This window comes from Argopecten irradians, chromosome 8 (genome assembly GCF_041381155.1).
Source record: "Argopecten irradians isolate NY chromosome 8, Ai_NY, whole genome shotgun sequence".
Classification (NCBI taxonomy): Eukaryota; Metazoa; Mollusca; class Bivalvia; order Pectinida; family Pectinidae; genus Argopecten; species Argopecten irradians.
In genome coordinates, this window is record NC_091141.1 from 22,418,479 (window position 1) to 22,439,616 (window position 21,138).

The following is a 21,138-nucleotide window of genomic DNA, read 5'->3' on the forward strand; positions in this document are numbered from 1 at the left end:
CGTCATGTGTTTGCGAGCGTAACGTCATACGTTTCGGTGAAAATGACGTGAATTGGCTCGCAAAATAATGACGTAACTATCGATACTTACCCGCAAGGGAACTAATTATATAAATTTGTAATATGCCAAGACGGAATCGGAAACGAGTAAGTTTTAGATTTGTTTCTCGGAAGGATACTCCAAATGTTGCTATCGACGTCGTTATATCTTACCCTGCTCTATGTCAAAGGAAATCTGAAGACGTTTCAACTGCCAAATCACATGTCTATAGAGACTCTTTTAAAGATTACAAATAAACTATGCCCAGCTCCAAAGCCAATGAAATGTATCGTGATACGGATCAATCGATTTTTTTATGTACATCAATGGACCAAACTACCCTCTCTTCTTTAAAAGAAATTGTCGCACACTGAGCCTTCATTTTTGACATGACATGGTATAGGGATGGATATATCAGCTGCTAAAGATACCAAACAGTACATCTTCTGATATCGTATTGTCCATTTCATAGTGTCATCTCACTGAAGCTGCCCAAGATAACGAACAGCACACCTCGCTCAAGAGGTAAGGTATCTTAACAAAAAATAGTGACACCGATATCGCAAATATCTTTATTAAAACCAATGTTTACATTAACCATACAAAATACTAATGTTATCAATTTATAATTGACCCCTTATAAAATAAGAAAAAACACTCGAACGGATGATCGTCATTTTTCATCATTTGTTTCTAATTTCTCTTAAACTACCTTTATAGAAATCAAACAAATTAATGACAAGAACCAATGAGATGTGATATACCCAGCTGCCTTTGAATACGACGGGTCAGCATCTGAAACGAAATAAAATTAACATCAATTAACAAACTAGAAACAATTAGAAACTTGATATATCCTAGTACACACGCACTTCCATAATAGGACAAAATATAGATATTCTAATTGATGTCCATCATTAACGACGTTAATTTAAATATGAGTAAATCATCAGTAATGATGAACATAGTAAATAGAACATGATAAGGACCATGAGCCTTAACGGTCATCTTGAAAATTAGTACAATACAACACGTTAGAAGTACAGTATATAGTAGTGGAAAACAAATTTGACAAAACAAAAAGAAACTGTATTCTAAAACATCTTTAATAGAAATTATTCCTTTCTGATATATTTGATCACTTTGACCTTGAAAGTGGATCAATGTCATTCAAATAAACAAGTCTGAAAGTGCTTTATCCAGCATGATACATGCTCAATATCTGTCAGCTTCAGTCCTTTCAAATAGAAAAGTTAAAAGGAAGATTTTATTTTTTGACATATGTAATTCTTCATCCCAGAATATTTAGAATTTGTTTAAACATGTTAGTCAATTTGACCCCTGTAGCCTTGAAAGGAGGTCAAGCTCATTTATTTAAACAAACTCTAGGCCTCCTTGTTATTGACATGAAGTCGTATAAAGATTTTAGCCTATTTGACCACTATGACCTTGAATGAAAGCCATGGTCATTCATTTGAACAAACTTGGTAGCCTTCAATCCGACATACTACAGTCCCAAGATCAGACGTCGTTTGAATGAAAAGTTTACGGAGGAAGTTTTTCCTTGTGGTTTTCCTCCACCATTAGACAACGATAAGTGTTAGTGCATTCTTGGGGGGCTGGGTGTATATGGTAATAGTTAAATTAATTGTTCTCTTTGTATGGTTGCATGTGCATGTTTGTATATAAATTGCAGTTAGTTTGTGTTGGTAGAGTTGGTTGTTGGATGCCATAGACACTAAACCCAGTAATCCCTTGTGGAGTGTATCTGACTTCGTTGTACCATCATATAGGCGGGTGCTCCGAAAAATAAACGGTGAAATATACGTTGTTACATACATACATTAGCGAACGGAGGACGGCTATTAACGTACATTGCACAACGACGGACGGAATACATGACTAGAGTTGATTCTAACCGTTTAGGGCAGGTGACCGAAAAACTCGATCTTCTTAAATTATGATATTTGTTTGACCTTTCTGTAGATGTTTCTTTCTGATTATCTTTTCAATAAGTGTTGGTAAGATCAATCAACCGCGTCAGTATTTGATATGTTCTCTTAAAACTTTCTATATAAAGACATTATCTTATCTTTTGCACTTGAATTTCTGGTGTTTCAAATAAATATATGTGTGAACATGTGTTAAGAAAATGTCCAGTATCTTCCGTTAGCCACTAATATCGGTTGGAATCGATGTATTAAGACGTGGTCGTCAATCACTCAACGTCTATCATTCACTTAGTAAAATTCCATTTCAATAATAGAGTCATCATTGGAGATCCACGACTGATTGCACGCCTGTCCGTCTGCCCGTAACCGGCAACTTTAGAGTCGGGCAGACAACTTTTTCCATGTACCTGGTCCTTTGACCGGCAATTATTGGTCCAGATAGAGGATATATTAAACAAAAATGTAGCAGTTGAGTTGTAGAATGGTTGAAGATCAAACTGTACAAAACAAGTTTCGTAATATGCTGGTTTTCAGTCAACTTTGTTGAGAGCGCAAGATACTAATCCGGATATGCGGAAATATTTTGTTAGTAAAACTATTAATATACTTGCTTGTGAATTAAAATATAAACTACAAGGTAATTTTGTAAAGACCAATAAGTTTCAGTCAGGACCAGTAACTTTTAGAGCCAGTCGGTCCTTAGGACCAATAGAAAAAAACCGTAAGTGAGAACACTGCCTATCACGCATGATAAGTGAAGTGTAGCGTTGTACAATCAACTGTAGGCCACGGACGATGTCATAGAACTTGTACCGGTATATGTATTTCATAATTGTTATATACAACGGTTTAAGTTATTTTCCTTATATCACTGAGGACACCTTAACGATTATCACATGTACCACACGTTTACTCGCGTGTTACTTACATGGACACGTTTTACACATGTGTGGACAGTAGAACGTCACAAAGATCTTGGCGCAGTCTGTCTGTTTATAGGTACCACTAGGGCCGCACGTGGTGGATACATCTTTGACGCCGCAGTTGACTTCGATAACAAAACAAAACATTAAATATAAATATCTAATACTTATAACAAAAGTTAAGCGACTAGTGCAAATGCATGTGATGTTAGTAATTTTGGCATGAGTTTCACAATAAGACTCTTATATGTGAAAATGGAGGATAGGGATATTCTACCAGAGGGTCACAAAATACGGGCTTGCCGATGGTTTTACAATAATTTTTGATGGTAGTATATCCCTATCGTTCATACTCACATAGAATTTTTTTTCTCTCATACCAAAACTTTCTACTACAATTATACAAATATGATATATTTCAAGTCAATGCTTCATACATGAAAAATTCGGGAATTTGCGTTTTAGTTATAGTGAAACTAGCCTAATTTCCGAAACAAGAAATAACATTAAAATCTAATTAAGGATTAACTTGAATAGATTTTTTTGTTATGGAGATATAACACAAAAATCTGAGTGTACTCTAGATAAACCGCGAAATATATGTGATGAGAGTACACTCAGATTTTTATGTTATATCTCCATAACATAAAAAAATTATTCAAATTAATCATTATAATTCAATTCATTAATCTCTTCAATATTCAAAATTCATTTTGGGACTCTTTCGTGTATGAAATCATTACGCCGTCATCTCAACCAATCAGAAGTAACGTTACAAACGGCGACGCCATTTTTTACTTTATGGGCTGATAAAGTAAAAAATTTAAGCCAATGAAAATGCGCGTAACAAGCAAAGTTGAATTATTCGAGAATACAGTAATTTTGTTGACGCAGTGATGTCATGAGGTTGTATTGTATGGGTAGCCTCAGACAGTATCACATGGGATCAAGCAGTAACCCCGTAGATATGAGAGATAAAAAATCATTTCATATTTTATATAAATTGTTTGTCACCCTATGTTCATCTTCTTAAAGGTATTAAAGATTCAGCTTGACAATGGCAGATTAAAGGAGATTACTATGGTAGAAAGAACTGAATTCTTACTTACGTTGACACGTGTTTCCTCCCGTAAATGCGGGTAAGAGTTTAGAGTCACATGCACATGTGCATGACTGAGTTAGTTTTCTGTCACCATAGCAGGAAATTCCTCCGCAATCTAATGTAAAACACAAACAATATAGGCCCAGAAGAAATCCCTCAGCAATCTAATGACATCTGGGAAGGAGGCTAGTAATAAAAATTCATAAAGCCCGTTAACCATGGATCTTGGAGTCATAATCATTTACATACATGTCCTTATATGTGTTTGATCCGTCACTGTGTGTGTTTTTGGTGACTATTTAAATGAAATACCACAGCATCTGAGTATATAACTGTAAACCACTTATCGCGAAATGAAATGTTTGTGTATTTTCGGGAGCGAGAGAACTTCAATGGAAATTCACATGTTTCGCGATTGTATAAAGCGTAATATATAAATGCAATGTGGTCAGTAACGGACCTTGATCGCGAATGTATGCTGGAAATAAAGAAAACGCGAAAAATTGTGTACGCGAAGGTAAAGTGACAAACAGGACTCAATCAGACGAAAATATCTGCTGAAGTGTCCTCTCACCCAAGAGTCCGGTAGATGTCCCGGATTGGTATGGTCTGTCATGTTGTCCAATATTTCCGCTATTTAAAACAAAAAAAATCATTACTTACAATAATTCCAGACATTTTGTAAAAGCGTCCTTCATTTCGTATTGCGATTCATGCATGCATTTGTAGAATCTCAGAATACTTTAATTGTCTCTGAGATTTGTAAAGGGGTATTTGAATGTTTTGGTGAATTACACAAGTTAAAGGTACTTTATTATAAGCTAGCTAAAGTTCTGTGTTGTAGTATGATGCCAGTGTTATTAAGTGTATGCGAATCCAAGTTCAAATATTATTTTTTTAGAATTGTTTATTTTTTCCATTTTTAATACATATGTATATAAAAGACGAAACATAATCACACTAACTACATACATTCCGACACCTACAGTAATATAGCTTGTATTTCATATTCACAATCTAGTACTTCAGGTACAGGTTGACTAGCATTCAATGTTACTTTACTCAAGAAAATTGAAATAACGAATATTCAGATCAACATATTTGACCCGAAAATGGTCCAGATAAGCATAATCTGTGCCGTCTCTTAAGTAGAACACTCTATTTGATTAATCTCTTATCAGAGTTATGTGTAAAATACATATTTGTGATTGCCTGAGTGTTTCTTTGTGCAAGCTTGTTGTCTGGGTTGGTTAAGTAAGTAGAATAACAAAGAGAAAACAATTTAATATCTAGCTTATACATATAGATGGTACAGACATGACTTGGTTAGCAACAGAATATCTGATGACCCAATCTACCATTCGCGTTCTTTCTATATGTCGATCAATACGGAATAAAACAAGCATACTTGAACCAGGTGGTACGGAAGAGAAAGCGTTCAACGTATATAGCGCTGTTTTCGTTTATAGGTTGGACTCATTGGATCGTTTGGAAAAATTAATGATCTCAAAGTAGAAATCCTGACAATCCTGCAGAATTGGAGACGAGCCTATAAGTCCGTCACCAAGGCTCGTCTGAAAACAATTGAAAAATCACAAGATCTGTCATTAACTTATAAACAAACAACTAGCTCCAACCAAACAAATTATATAAAAGAACACGGCCTAGGTAAATATGGGTCCAAACATTATTTTATAAATAAATCAAACTTAGTGGCATGTACTGGATGAATATTGAGAAGAGGAAAGAAAACTGAACCCCAGAAATCACGAAGGCGAACTTATTTGTTTCTGGACTTTTTTTAGTAAAATAAGAATTAAAGGGTCAGCATGAAACTATATTTTACCTTGGTCCGTAGTCACAGACGTAAAAAGGGGTGTTACCACATAGGGCAAAGCCACATCCTACGAGATACGTGTCCGCCCACACCAGCTGAAACAGGATATATTGCTGATTACATTATAACACGATAACGTTTTTAACAGTATTTATCTACCTCTGTATTTTTTTAATTTAGCAGATTTTGTCATTTAGCGGATTAAATGTGATGTTTATTAAAATATAACCTAATTCGACACGTGAAACCTTGAGATTTTACACGTCAAAGTTTTAACAGTATTTAATCTAATTCTGTCCCTTGTGAATTAAGCGCATTTTGTGATCTATGTCATATTTTCATCCTTTTGTTTTCTTTTTAATGCAGAATTTCACTGATGTAAAACCTATATCCACTGCGCATTTAGATGTGTTTGTATAATCCCTACAGGCCTGAAAGAAACAGAAATCACTTACGTTACGCTATTCAAATAGGTACACTTTGGGAAAATAATTCTAACGTGAGCTTGAAACCAGACTTCTCCGTTAGATTCCTTCAGTTTTAATTACAGGATTTGTTTACTTGTCAACAGTGCAAATATTTATACAAAGACGACAACTTTGAATCATACTCGGTCAAATAAGTCACATATCTGTCAGAAATATCCCATTCAGCAATTTGTTTCTTTGTCTTAAAATTTATGGTGTTTTAGGGTTGTCGCATGACTTCGTTTCCCGGATTGTTTCACAATTTCATTATTTTCTTGTTTTAATAGAGATAATAAGCAACAGGAAAGAATATGGCATATAAAACAGTTACTGTCAAGGACGTCATTCTTTGTTCAGGACGATTAGTGTTAAATTAGATTGTAAACTGAAAGTTCTGCTTCATATTTATTAAAAGTGTACCATTTTGGGTAGCATCACATTGCAAGTAATTTTGGTGTATAAAATTGAGCAATGAAGCCATATCCTATCGCTATATGTCACAGATTGTGCTCGGTATTAAGAAACCTGTCAACAAAAAGTGCAAAGTTGCGTAAATCTTGATTTTTGCGTTATGTAGATGATCTAGTTTTATTTGAAACCTTAATGGGTTTTTTTTATGTAATTCAGCCATACGTAACTCACGGAAAGCTCAATTTTGCGGTCACACATGATTATAACAAAAGTAAATAACAAAATCCAACACATATAATCCTGACATAAGACACTATAGATAGAGTTTACGTCGTCGTAATAACGTTAATGATTGATAGACAAAGTATAATGCCTTCTCAAGTTTGAATCAAGAAACAAGAATAGTTCAGTATCTACAATATAACTAAGGCTGATCAATACATTCTTTATGGGACGCAGGCAAATAGCATTGAATGCTTTATTACTGTAGCGCCCATTAAAAAGTAAACAGTTGTCAATCAAGATGCGATCGGTCGTTTGTATCAATATTACATGAGTTCCCCCCCCCCGCTGTTTTTTGTAATCAAATATTGCCTTTAATCCTTAAAGGACTACTGGCAGGCGACCAGTTCTCGCCAAGTCCAGCCATTGCATCTGTATCTGTACGATTTCTACACAAATTTCGTCAGTAAAGCCTTCTTCTGATAGAAGACACTACCATGCTGATTTCCACAAAAAAATTGTTTCAAAATTCGTCTGTGATCATACAAGTACATATGCGATGGCGAGTACTGGTACTCGGCGAGAACTGGTTTCCTACCAGTAGTATATATACCTGTTTCAATATAAATTTGCAAAACAAATAATGTTTACGCTTCTACTTGGCATACTCTGTATTTGCATATTACAGAGTTATCTGTTCTTGCAAGTAGGTACTGATTGTGACGTCATGTGTTTTCGACCGTAACGCCATACTTTTCAGAGAAAACGACGTGAATCGCGCTCACAAAATAATGACGTAACAATCGATACCTACTCACAAAGGAGCTAACTCTGCAACATGCAAATACGGAATGTATTTTTGCTGTACTGTACGTAAAACAAACGAAATTTAATCGCACGCCAAAATAAGCTGGTTTACAGCAACAAAAATAATTCTATTTGTATCTTAATGAATACATTCATACGTTGGTATTTTATAGTAGTACCCTTACCTGGGTATAATGGCCAACTTGACCCAGTTGGTTTGATCCCCCGTAAGTAAAACTAGACTTCTCATTGTACCATAGATCCACTATTGACGTCCAGTTCCGCTTGCTATTGGCGGCACCCATCGCTATGTTTTGTCCCACAGAAAACCGCCCTGTAATATATATGTTTCAGCCAGATAATTCAGAAACTTAAAATAAATTCAAGGTTACAAGCAACATAGCGAAATACTATTTTAATATTTTGGGAATAAATAGGAATCAAATCAATATCAAACGTATAGGTGTCAAACTAAAGGAACTGTGCTTTTCTAAGAAACTTAATCCACTGTAATAATCATAAGAAATAAATAAAAGTTATATTAATTAGTAATTAAAATCTACAAATAAGTAATATATTATAAGTAATAATTCCAATGTGCTAATATGTTTATTAATGTATATTATAATTTCAACAATTAATTACTTCAGATAAAGTTTTATGAAGCTGATTCTTGGAGTTTCGTGTTTTGTTAGCTTTTAGAAACAACACTTATAGGGGAAAATCGTCATAAAATACAAGATTACAGTAAGTGTTTCAACACACGTCCCCTGCCATCATTTTTCTAATTAATTGTTCATGTTGCTTAGTTATGCTATCATTGTATGATGTTTGAACAAATTCTGTCTAAAGTTAACGTCTGGAAACGAAAATTTGTGAAACAAACTATTTTTAGTAACAGTGACCTTTTGACCCCAATTCAAATCCAAGGCTAAGTTTTCTCCTATGTTACCATTGTACGAAGTTTGAACCATTTCTGTTGATGTTTTCTCAAGTTCTCGTCTGGAAACGAAAAATTTCAAACAATCTATTTTTAGTAACAGTGAGCTTTGTAGTTGAGCTTTTAATCCCAAATTCAATCCCAAGCTGTATTTTCTCATATGCTACCATTGTGTGAAGTTTGAGCAAAATACGTTGGTGTTTACTCAAGTTGTCGCTAAGAAACTAATATTTTGTGAAACAATCTATTTTCAGTAACAGTGACCTTTGTAGTTGATATTTTGACCCCAAATTCAATTCCAATCTGTTATTTGTCATGTGCTACCATTGTGTGAAGCTTGATTAAAATTTGTTGACTTTTTCATTAGATATCGTCTGGAAACGAAAAATGTTAAAACAATCTATCTTTAGTAGTAGTGACCTATGTAGTTGATCATTTTGACTACAATTCAATCCAAAGCTGTCTTTTCCCATATTCTACAATTGCGTAAATTTTCAACACAATGCATTGATACTAATATTTTATGAAATAATCTATTTTAGTAGCAGTGACATGTGTAGTTGATCTTTTGACCCCAAATCCAATCCCAAGCTATAGTATCCCATATGTTACCTTTGTATGAAGTTTGAACAAATTCCGTTTCCGAAAACTAAAAGGATTTGTGAAACAATCTATTTTTAGTAAGGTTTACCTTTGTAGTTGACCTTTTGACCCCATTTTCAATCCCAAGCTATATTTTTTCTTATGCTACCATTGTGTGAAGTTTGATCAAATTACGTTGATGTTTTCTCAAGTTATTGTCTGGAAATTAATATTTTATGAAAAAGTCTATTTTTAGTAACAGTGAGCTTTGTAGTTTACCTTTTGACCCCAAATCCATTCCCAAACTGTATTTTCTCATATGCTACCATTGTGTGAAGTATGATGAAAGTCATTGCGATGGAAGTTCATTTTTCCTCAAGTTATCGTCTGGAAATGAAATCCGGACAGACAGACGGACGGACAACCAGATAGACAGACAGACGGGAACAAACACTATATTCCCCTCCTGTTTCACCGGCAAGGGACTAATAACATCTAATATACTCAAAATAGAAATGTTGTTTCAGCCTCTCAATAATATGAAAAGTATTTTGAAGAACGTATGACACATCTTTCTTAGTAAGCGATTAACCTAATAGATGTTTATTTATGGACTATAAAACATTTCTACAACAACAACAACATTTTCTACACAACAAACATTCACACACACTAACAAAACATTTCTACACAACCAACATTTCTACACAACGAACATTTCTACACAACAAACATTTCTACACAACGAACATTTCTACACAACGAACATTTCTACACAACAAACATTTCTACACAACGAACATTTCTACACAACGAACATTTCTACACAACAAACATTTCTACACAACGAACAGCTCTACACAACGAACATTTCTACACAACGAACATTTCTACACAACGAACATGATAATGCTCGTTGCGAGTGAAATTGAACTAAATTCAGATAAGGTCAGGTACATTATTCATTAGATTGTTCTAGGGGTCAATGTCAACAGGATGACTCGATTGTTTGCCAAATTTTACAAAGTAACGTTAGTGATTTCTATATTGTGCTGGCATTTACTATCAAAGCGACAAAAAGGAAAGGAAACAACATTAGACGGTATCATTGATTTAATACGGTTTGTTACATTTTGACTACTCAAAACATCATATTCAGCTAGGACAAAGTCAAAAGGGTGGAAAATTTATATGCCCGCAAATATCCAATGTCGGAGTAAAGTGATACTTCGCAATTTCTTCCGAATGGGTGTGGATCTGTGGAGATTAGTACAAAAAAATACACAATTGAAACAAATATTAGTTTGGCCTTATATCAAATATGTGGTTTCCAAGCATCAAATTAGTTTTCTAATTGCTTTTCATGATATTTTCCTTCGTTTATACTTATAGACTTTACCTGGTATAAACCGTGCGGAAATTTGATCATGGTTGAGGTTACAATTCTCCGCCCATTTCTTCGCAACCATGGCAACTTCGTCGTCCCACGTGACCTTATGCATATAGAGGGCGTTCTTGACTTTTTGTCTGTACGTGTTGTGTAGACGAGTGATCTCGGTCTTCTCAGATGCAGAAATCCCTTGTAACGTAAACAAATAATACGTTAAAAGTATAAAATGTGATTCATAGATTCATGTGACGTGCTTTTGAAGCATTAGTAGGATTAGCGAAGCTTCTGCTTCTTAACTAATAAAAATTGTGAGTAAAGACACGTAACTACATGGAATTTTACGTTTGCATGCTTCTCCTTAATAACTACTATCATTAAGAACAAAAGAAACGGTCTTCTTGAAATGCTTCCATTTTTGCCGATTCAAACAATATTGATTACATTACCTTGAACGCTCGTGTTATGACAAACCTACTGGCACTTTAGTTTGACATCGTTAGGGAAGGCACATCTAAGGCTTCTCAAAATTTATCATCACAAATCAATAGTAATATCTAGGCGTTAAGAGCACGATAAAACAACACAAAATAAAGAACTCTAAAATTAATGAAAGCTGTACAATGATACACTGATATTGTCCATAACATTTTTCTAGCGACTCTGAATTTTAACCAAAAAGAGATAAAAACAATATCTTTTGACAGCAAGTGCATGCATGTTTGTCAAGTAAAAACTTTAGTACTGGCATTTATAACGAGCAGATATTAATATGCCACGAATGGCGTCATACTTACCGGATACGCTGACTTTTGGGGATTTGTTTAAACATGCGGAGTGACCAGGAATAGCCTTAAACTTTCCGTGACAACCTCCATTAGCTAGACCTGTAAACCAGATGGGGATATAGTTTAGAGTAGTTTGTACTAGATATGACGCCATTGGGAGGTTGAATCAAATTTTTCTCAGACCAGTTTTACACTCGTTGCCCTTTTAATCTAATGGACCCTCCAATTACTAATTGGATCAGATTGTAAAAAAGTGTTTAATGTATAAGACTGAGATATTCTTAATCGTTGTATTTCACATAGACTAATAGAATCTTACATGAGTCTGTGAAGTGGACAGGGATATCTCAACCCCCGAGTGAAAGGTTTTGGCCGGTCAACCCGAGGCTTGCCGAGGGTTGACAGCCAAAATCTTTCACGGAGGTTGAGATTAATAGAATCTTACATGGGTCTGTCAAGTGGACAGGGATATCTCAATCCGAGTGAAAGATTTTGGCTGGTCAACCCGAGGCTTGCCGAGGGTTGACGGCAAAAATATTTCACTTCCATATGCAAATATTTACATTTTCACTTCGCTCCGCCTCAATGAAACTAGTAAACTCCGATCACTTCATTTCCCAATGAAGATGCTTGGTCACGCGCGCTGACCTCTGACCAGCGTGAGAATACATTTTGACATTGTTTACATTTTAACCTAGTTTTACGCCGCTTCAGTTTTGAATTAACTTTCTGGGATGTGGCCTATCGCTGTACATTTAGAAACACAGACAGAAATGTTTGATAAAGTGATATTAGAAATTGTTAGTAATATGATATTACAGATATTTTACACGTATTTTGAAGAAACGATGACTTAGGCTCAAGCCCCGGAAAATGCTTCTCAAAATTTATCATCACAAATCAATAGTAATATCTAGGCCTTAAGAGCACGATAAAACAACACAAAATAAAGAACTCTAAAATTAATGAAAAGCTGTACAATGATACACTGATATTGTCCATAACATTTTTCTAGCGACTCTGAATTTTAACCAAAAAGAGATAAAAACAATATCTTTTGACAGCAAGTGCATGCATGTTTGTCAAGTAAAAACTTTAGTAGTGGCATTTATAACGAACAGATATTAATATGCCACGAATGGCGTCATACTTACCGGATACGCTGACTTTTGGGGATTTGTTTAAACATGCGGAGTGACCAGGGATAGCCTTAAACTTTCCGTGACAACCTCCATTAACAAGACCTGTAAACCAGATGGGGATATAGTTTAGAGTAGTTTGTACTAGATATGACGCCATTGGAAGGTTGAATCAAATTTTTCTCAGACCAGTTTTACACTCGTTGCCCTTTTAATCTAATGGACCCTCCAATTACTAATTGGATCAGATTGTAAAAAAGTTTTTAATGTATAAGACTGAGATATTCTTAATCGTTGTAATTCACATAGACTAATAGAATCTTACATGAGTCTGTGAAGTGGACAGGGATATCTCAACCCCCGAGTGAAAGATTTTGGCCGGTCAACCCGAGGCTTGCCGAGGGTTGACAGCCAAAATCTTTCACGGAGGTTGAGATTAATAGAATCTTACATGGGTCTGTCAAGTGGACAGGGATATCTCAATCCGAGTGAAAGATTTTGGCTGGTCAACCCGAGGCTTGCCGAGGGTTGACGGCAAAAATATTTCACTTCCATATGCAAGTGAGGATCACGTCACCTCAATGAATCATCGTCTTCGTCGTCTTTGTGACGTCATTTCATTGAACTCTCGTGACGTTATAATGCTATTACCGCGATGTCACGATACTGTTGTCATGACGTCATACCAATGTTGAGCACATGCGAAGCTCTCGTGTAGCTTATCTTTACCCTAGGGTGAGATAGAAAAATCTCACACCTGTAAAACTGTGGATATCTCTGTCTGGGGTAAGAGAAAGAGTTATCTTTTCCCTAGCAACCACGGGATATCCCTGTGAAGTATGGGAGAAAATGCATTGCCTGATTAAATGCTTTTCTCATTCACCCCTGAAGACAGTTTTAAACTCTTCTAAATCATTGATTGTAAGATTTCAGAGATGATTGAGATAACAGAGCGCTACCCCCATAAAGATTATCACCAGGACTACTATACATTATTCGCCAGTCTGGAAAGCGACAGAAACTCAAGTGGTACATGCTCAACACAATGTTAAAAGTGAGGAGGTGACAGAAAGAAGCAGGCTGTTGTTTAGGACAAAAGAGATGTTTTAAATATTCTAGTCGCCTGCAATGGAGGCTACAGACATGGCGAGTCAGAATATCACCCTGGTTGAGATACCGGGATCGCCTTGAGTAAACTGCATTAGGTCTTACCGGGTATTTAGTTGAAAGTAAATATTTTGTACTAATCATTGTTTTATTTTTGCTCAGAATGACACAAGCAAATATATCCGAGTCCCAATAATTTCATTTTATTTTATATCTTGACGGTTCATTTTTCCGAATGAATATCGATTTTCATGTGGTCAAATACATTCCGAAAGACATTGTTTTATAGTCAATTTTTTAAAATATTTCTGATTTATTTCAATCTCTATTCATCATAACAATAAATTAATTAAATTTTACTTCAAACATCATTTTACTATGCCATGTTAGTTTTTATTTGGTATAGATACACTATCGCGCTTAACCTATGACTGATGTTGTTTTTGCTGGTGGTGGACGGTGTTGGTGGTCATGGTGTTTGTTGCTTTTGTCGTTTTTGTTGAACCAATTCATGTCATACTAATACAGAATAGCCAGTTATTTTCGCGGTTTAAAATATTTTCGATTTGAATCCATAATTAGAAAACTTCGCGACCAGTGTGATGACCCACGAGATTGGAAAAATATCATCCCTCAAAAATAACCGACTTTACGGTAACTAAGAAAACTGTGTATATATTACGGAACGAATGGCTTTTGTTGTTGGTAGGGGTGGAGATTAGTACATTTTCTACAAAACCTTTGAATGCTATGCACTTGTGATGTGTAAAGAAACTGGATAGGTGCAAGTATTTGAACATATTAAAAGTAAGGCAAGCCAAGTTACTTTTTATTCCAATTTCCGATATCGGGAATTCTAATTTCCGATATCAGAAATTCTAATTTCCGATATCGGGAATTCAATTTCCGATATCGAGAAATTAATTTCCGATATCGGGAATTCATATTAATTTTTGATATCGGAAATTCTAATTCCAATATCAGAAATTCTAATTTCGATATCGGAAATTCTAATTCCCATATCGGAAATAAGAAAACAAATTCTGATATGGGTAATTCTATTTCCGATATCGGTATTTCAATTTCCGATATCGAGAATTCAATTTCCGATATCGGAAATGAAATATAATCTGCAATGCAAATAATGAGTAGAGAGAATTTCCGATATCGGGAATTGAATTTCCGATGTCGGAAATTGAATTTCCCATATCGGTATCGGAATTAGAATTTACGATATCAGAATTAGAATTTCTGATATCAAGAATTTTTGTTCTAATTCCGATATCAGAATTAGAATTTCCGATATCGAGAATTCTAATTCCGATATCGGAAATGAATTTCCGATATCGGAAATTCAATTCCGATATCGGAATAAAAGAATAAAAAGTAACTTGGCTTGCCATATAAAAGGTCTTTAAAATAGAAATAAATACACTGTATATTATTCTAGTTAAATATTGCGAACTTGATGAGTAACACTTTTATGTATTAAATCATCATTGCATGGGTCTAAAATTCCGACAGTTATGTAATGTGTTATGAGTAAATCACTATACTACTACACTATTTACAAAGCACTTCTCTTGTTTCATCATTACTTTTGAAATCATGACTTTGATCTAGCTGACAAAAAGATAACCTTCTTTTCTCTATACTGTCAGTGGATTTATTTACTTATTTTGACCATGCTGTATTATTTGAGAACTACTGGCAACGCTGAATACAATCAGAGATGAAACGTTTCCATTTGTTGTCAATCCGGATAATTCGTGCCGTGGATCGGTTCTTGGTTTTAGTGAATGGACAGTACAATAGCGGGACTCAATCGTTATCAAATTTGATTAAATACCCGAAATGCTTAAAATGATTTTACTTACGGGCGATAAATTTAAAAATAAGATCAATAAACCAATTTATCTGGACTCTTTCAACAAGTCATTTTGATTTATGACATTTAGATAAGTTAAGTATTTCCAATATTGAAGTATGTAGTGTACCTAGCACAATATATTTATAGTTGAATAAAAAATAATGAACATACTGGATATGTTTCAGTGAACTATAGTGAGGGAACTATTTAGGTATTAATGAGACATAAAGTCAATATTTTTGACAATTATGATAGTAACAGTACGTTGTTCTCTGGCATTTATCTTGTATTCTTGAGTTTCCTCTGATTTTAGCCCCAGATTAGGACCTCATTATCTATTGAATATTTTGACACTTCAGTATTAAATATTTATCTTATGACATCTCTGATATTTCAAAAAAAAAAAAAAAAAAAAAAAAAAAAGATTTTACTAAGATAACTGCAAGACAAAGTTATTTTTAATTTCCTCTGGTTCTGATACCAGATTACGACATTAATTAATTTACTGTACTAAAACTTTATTTCGCGACAGTTACTTCTACAATTATCGGCAAACCCTATGACCATTTGCTGTCTATCATCGTACTCGTTCCATCTTCGATGCTCCAGGGTTAGTACGTGCGTTCAAGACTTGTTTTTTTTTTTTTTCAAATAACTCGAAAAATCTAGACTGGAACGAAGCTGAAATCCAAGTATGTACGGCCCGACGGTTTCATTTATGGAAAGTGACGAAGGCTCCCGATTAGATCGCATACATAATAAATTATTATAACATTAATGTTGCTGCGAATGGTATAACAAGATGTGAGTCATATCTCTGATTTCCTCATACCTACTACCGGAAGTGGGTTTTTTTTTTTTTTTTTTTTTTTTTCTTCTTTTTCAAATTACGATTCTGGGCACATAGACCTGCATTGTCTTTGACAGTTCAATACAACAACTTTCAAACTTCAATATATAATATTGTATTAGTCACGTTTTATACTAAACCTACGGCGGCGTATTAGGGCCACTACAAACTTTTATTTATCTTGTACGTACAAGTTATTATCTTGTACGTACAAGTTAGTATCTTGTACGTACAAGATAGTATCTTGTACGTACAAGTTAGTATCTTGTACGTACAACTTAGTATCTTGTACGTACAACTTAGTATCTTGTACGTACAACTTAGTATCTTGTACGTACAAGTTAGTATCTTGTACGTACAAGATAGTATCTTGTACGTACAAGTTAGTATCTTGTACGTACAAGTTAGTATCTTGTACGTACAACTTAGTATCTTGTACGTACAAGTTAGTATCTTGTACGTACAACTTAGTATCTTGTACGTACAACTTAGTATCTTGTACGTACAACTTAGTATCTTGTACGTACAAGTTAGTATCTTGTACGTACAAGATAGTATCTTGTACGTACAAGTTAGTATCTTGTACGTACAAGATAGTATCTTGTACGTACAAGTTAGTATCTTGTACGTACAAGTTAGTATCTTGTACGTACAACTTAGTATCTTGTACGTACAACTTAGTATCTTGTACGTACAAGTTAGTATCTTGTACGTACAAGACAGTATCTTGTACGTACAAGACAGTATCTTGTACGTACAAGATAGTATCTTGTACGTACAAGATAGTATCTTGTACGTACAAGATATAGTATCTTGTACGTACAACTTAGTATCTTGTACGTACAACTTAGTATCTTAATGTTGAAACTCTCGGTATTAAAGGCTTTGGCTGGTTTACTCTCACAATGGCATCGCATGCTATACGTATATTACGTAAACTTTGTTTAAGCCAAAGGGAGAAAAGAATATATAGGTTGTGGAGTTGTAATGCTGTGATAAGTTTCCGAACACTTATATGTAAATGTTTATAACAGAGTATTTACTATGATCATCATTTGGACAATAATTGATGTGTGTATATATGTCTAATAAACACAAAAACACATATGAAATATTTTGTTTTGCTTTTGTTGTCTTTGCAATCAGTAACTTATTCGAATTAGGGCATAATGCCTAGGATTTTTTTCGGAGGCAGTTAATTATTTTCAATACTACTATTCTGAAGTAAAATAAATGCTCAAACATTTAAAATAATGGCACCATTGTGAAGTATTTAACTTTTATTACTGAAGAAAATTACGAATTTGTTTAATAGATCAAACTTATCATTCATCGGAGATGTATCATATCCGTTTTATCACTAAATATATCTTATCTATAAAACAAGCGACTATACAGTTTTCTCGAAAGGAACTATACAGTGTCAGTTTCAAAATAATGCAAGTGACTATACAGTTTCAACTCATAATCCGGCAATTTCAAATTACGATTGTGAAAAAGATATTGTTCTCATTAATATATATTCATATTTTTAATATTGTCAAATAAGTTAATAAACCTGTGATCGTGCTTGAAGCAATGTAAAGTAGACCGACTATCTTTAATTACGAAAAATATCAGGCGGGTGACTCAATTCTGCGGTGATGAACAGCAGTTCAACTCAACTTGTATGTTCAAGATACTATCTTGTACGTACAAGATATTATCTTGTACGTACAAGATACTATAAGTTGTACGTACAAGATAGTAACTTGTACGTACAAGATACTAAGTTGTACGTACAAGATACTATCTTGTACGTACAAGATACTAACTTGTACGTACAAGATACTAAGTTGTACGTACAAGATAATAACTTGTACGTACAAGATACTAAGTTGTACGAACAAGATACTAACTTGTACGAACAAGATACTATCTTGTACGTACAAGATACTATCTTGTACGTACAAGATACTAAGTTGTACGTACAAGATACTATCTTGTACGTACAAGATACTAAGTTGTACGTACAAGATAGTATCTTGTACGTACAACTTAGTATCTTGTACGTACAAGATAGTATCTTGTACGTACAAGATAGTATCTTGTACGTACAAGTTAGTATCTTGTACGTACAAGATAGTATCTTGTACGTACAAGATACTAACTTGTACGTACAAGATACTATCTTGTACGTACAAGATACTATCTTGTACGTACAAGATACTAAGTTGTACGTACAAGATACTATCTTGTACGTACAAGATACTAAGTTGTACGTACAAGATACTAACTTGTACGTACAAGATACTATCTTGTACGTACAAGATACTAACTTGTACGTACAAGATACTATCTTGTACGTACAAGATACTAACTTGTACGTACAAGATAATAACTTGTACGTACAAGATAAATAAAATTTTGTAGTGGCCCTAATACGCCGCCGTACTAAACCTATTCTGGCTATCAAAGTAAACTGCATATGCTGCTTTATTTCGTGCATACAAGTCGTTTGCACCAGGAAATTTTATACAAAATTTGAGTAAACATATACAAACAACGCCATCAATATCCGTCAACAGGTTAGGTTTAGCCTATATAACAGGCCCATACTACTCAAATTAATGGATTAGATCAAAAACAAAGCACAAACGAAAAACGAGCGAAAAAACAAACACATGGTAATCATTACACATAAAAATCGGGTAAAACACACTTGTACTCCTATATATCTCTATAATTTGAATAACGATTATAATTTTACGTCTATGTAATTTCTCCTTCAATAATCTCAAATGGGATCACGTCGGTTAAGATATCCCGACACACTACCACTAGACAACCGTCAACCTCTGGGTTGTCAGGTAATGAGCGTAGGTCGGTGGCTTTTATCTAGGTACTCTGACTATCTTCTATTCCTGAAACCTGGCATATACTTAAATGGTTCTGTCTGTTTATAGGGCATAAACACAAACACATAGGAAACAAATGTCTTCATTACGAGGTATTGTCGTTTTAAAGTGAATAGTCGGGCAAAGAAAACCAGTCTAAATGCGTTCATTGGCCTTCCAAAAGTTCTCGCATATTAATACGACGGTCAAGTTCTGCTTAGTTTCCCAGTTCTGACCATCAAAGTAAAGAAAAGTTGAAAGCAATGAAAGTGAGGCTGTGTGGAAATGTAACCACGGACATAGTGAGCCGGGAGGACGTTTTAGAATTCCCATACTTTAAATTAATTTCTTCGTACGCAGACAGATTTTGACGAGAGATTTTTATTTTTCCATTTCATAAGAAATTATACTGGATACATTCACACCATTTTTACCGACTTTAGCCATCCTTGCCCGACTGTTCACTAAAGAACAGTAAGTTGTAGAATAAATCTATAATCAGATGAAGACAAACCATATTTTGGTTCTGTTTTCATGGTGTAGTCAGGCTATGTATTCCTATCTGCAATCGCCCACATCACACTTTTTTTAATTAAAGAAAAAACGTGATTGTATGTTATTAGCGTAGCATCCTTAAAAAAGGAAGCTGAGACGACGTCACACTCACCTGTGGTAGCAATGATGACAACTGTCCAGGTAAAAACTTGGGCCGACCACATTTTCTTTTAGTTTGAACACCAAGTCGGACAACACTTCTTGTTAAAGGGATACATGTACTTCAATTCATTCAATATCATTTCTGATGAAAAGAACTCTTATCAGCCGCGAACCGTCTGCGCATGTCTACATTTAGTCGACATTAAGTATGGATTATTAATTTCTATTACATAAAAAGCTTTTATCAGACGATGTCTCATAGTTTGTTTCCTTCATCTATGGAAACCATTGTTATAACAACAGAACGTTGGGTGTGGCAGGCCAGAAAGGGCGAGAGGGAGTATGGCAGGACCAGTATATAGAGAATTATCGTATGACTATTAATCGCGTTACTTGTAATCTCACTATTTGTATGTGTATTTCAATGTCTATGTTAATTTATATTATTTATTAAGTGACTCCTTATATTTGATGTTTGTGTTATTTTTCAGGATTCCCATTGCCACAAAACATGACATGGGGAACGCGGTGATTGTTTATTTTGTTACAAAATGTGAAAAGTTAATGCACAGCGGACGGCAGACGACGACGGACGAAACATGACGACTGTACATTGTACCCGAAGTGACCTAATACAGTTAAATGAGAGACCCAGATTCCCTGTATCGGATATATAACATGTGAAACAAAGTTTTGTAAATTATGCTTGTTCAGTGACCATAGCATGCATTTTAATTACTTCTTCTCAAAAACCAAGAGGCACAGGGATTTGAAATTTGTCTTGTAGCATTCCTGGAATATTAATGCTGTGTCAAATGAATGACATTGTCGACCTGTATTCAAAATTACAGAGGTAAATCATTTAACGAAATTTATGCGATAAAAAGAGGCTGAAAATTACATGATGCTAAACCTGTGGTATGCCAAAGGAAATCAGTGTTTGTCACGCTCATTTGTCAATAACTTAATATAATGTCAAAGGAGGCAGGGAGGCTTATTGAATATTGAACCTATAATAATAATCACCGTATGATATTGAAGACAAGGAATCAAGTCATTGTTGTCATTGTTTTTAAGCTGCAATGTCTTCAAGTGGAAAGTTAAAGAAATTCTCAAGAAATTCTAAACAATTTTAAGAAACCTCTTTATAATAAAGTGTAAGTGTTTGAGCTACTCAAAATG

General features: G+C 34.6%; 1 protein-coding gene across 1 annotated transcript; it reads right to left on the reverse strand.

Annotated features, from left to right (window-relative positions):
- Positions 1-599: 599 nt before the first annotated feature.
- On the reverse strand, positions 600-20,120 carry LOC138329689 (cysteine-rich venom protein ophanin-like). Its single transcript, XM_069276940.1, has 9 exons — positions 19,967-20,120; positions 11,467-11,556; positions 10,682-10,861; positions 7,946-8,094; positions 5,863-5,948; positions 4,591-4,649; positions 4,024-4,131; positions 2,920-3,039; positions 600-834 (listed from the first exon to the last, which is right to left on the reverse strand). The coding sequence occupies exons 1-9, from the start codon at positions 20,016-20,018 to the stop codon at positions 743-745; spliced, it is 936 nt and encodes a 311-aa protein (XP_069133041.1). The 5' UTR covers positions 20,019-20,120; the 3' UTR covers positions 600-742.
- Positions 20,121-21,138: the final 1,018 nt, after the last annotated feature.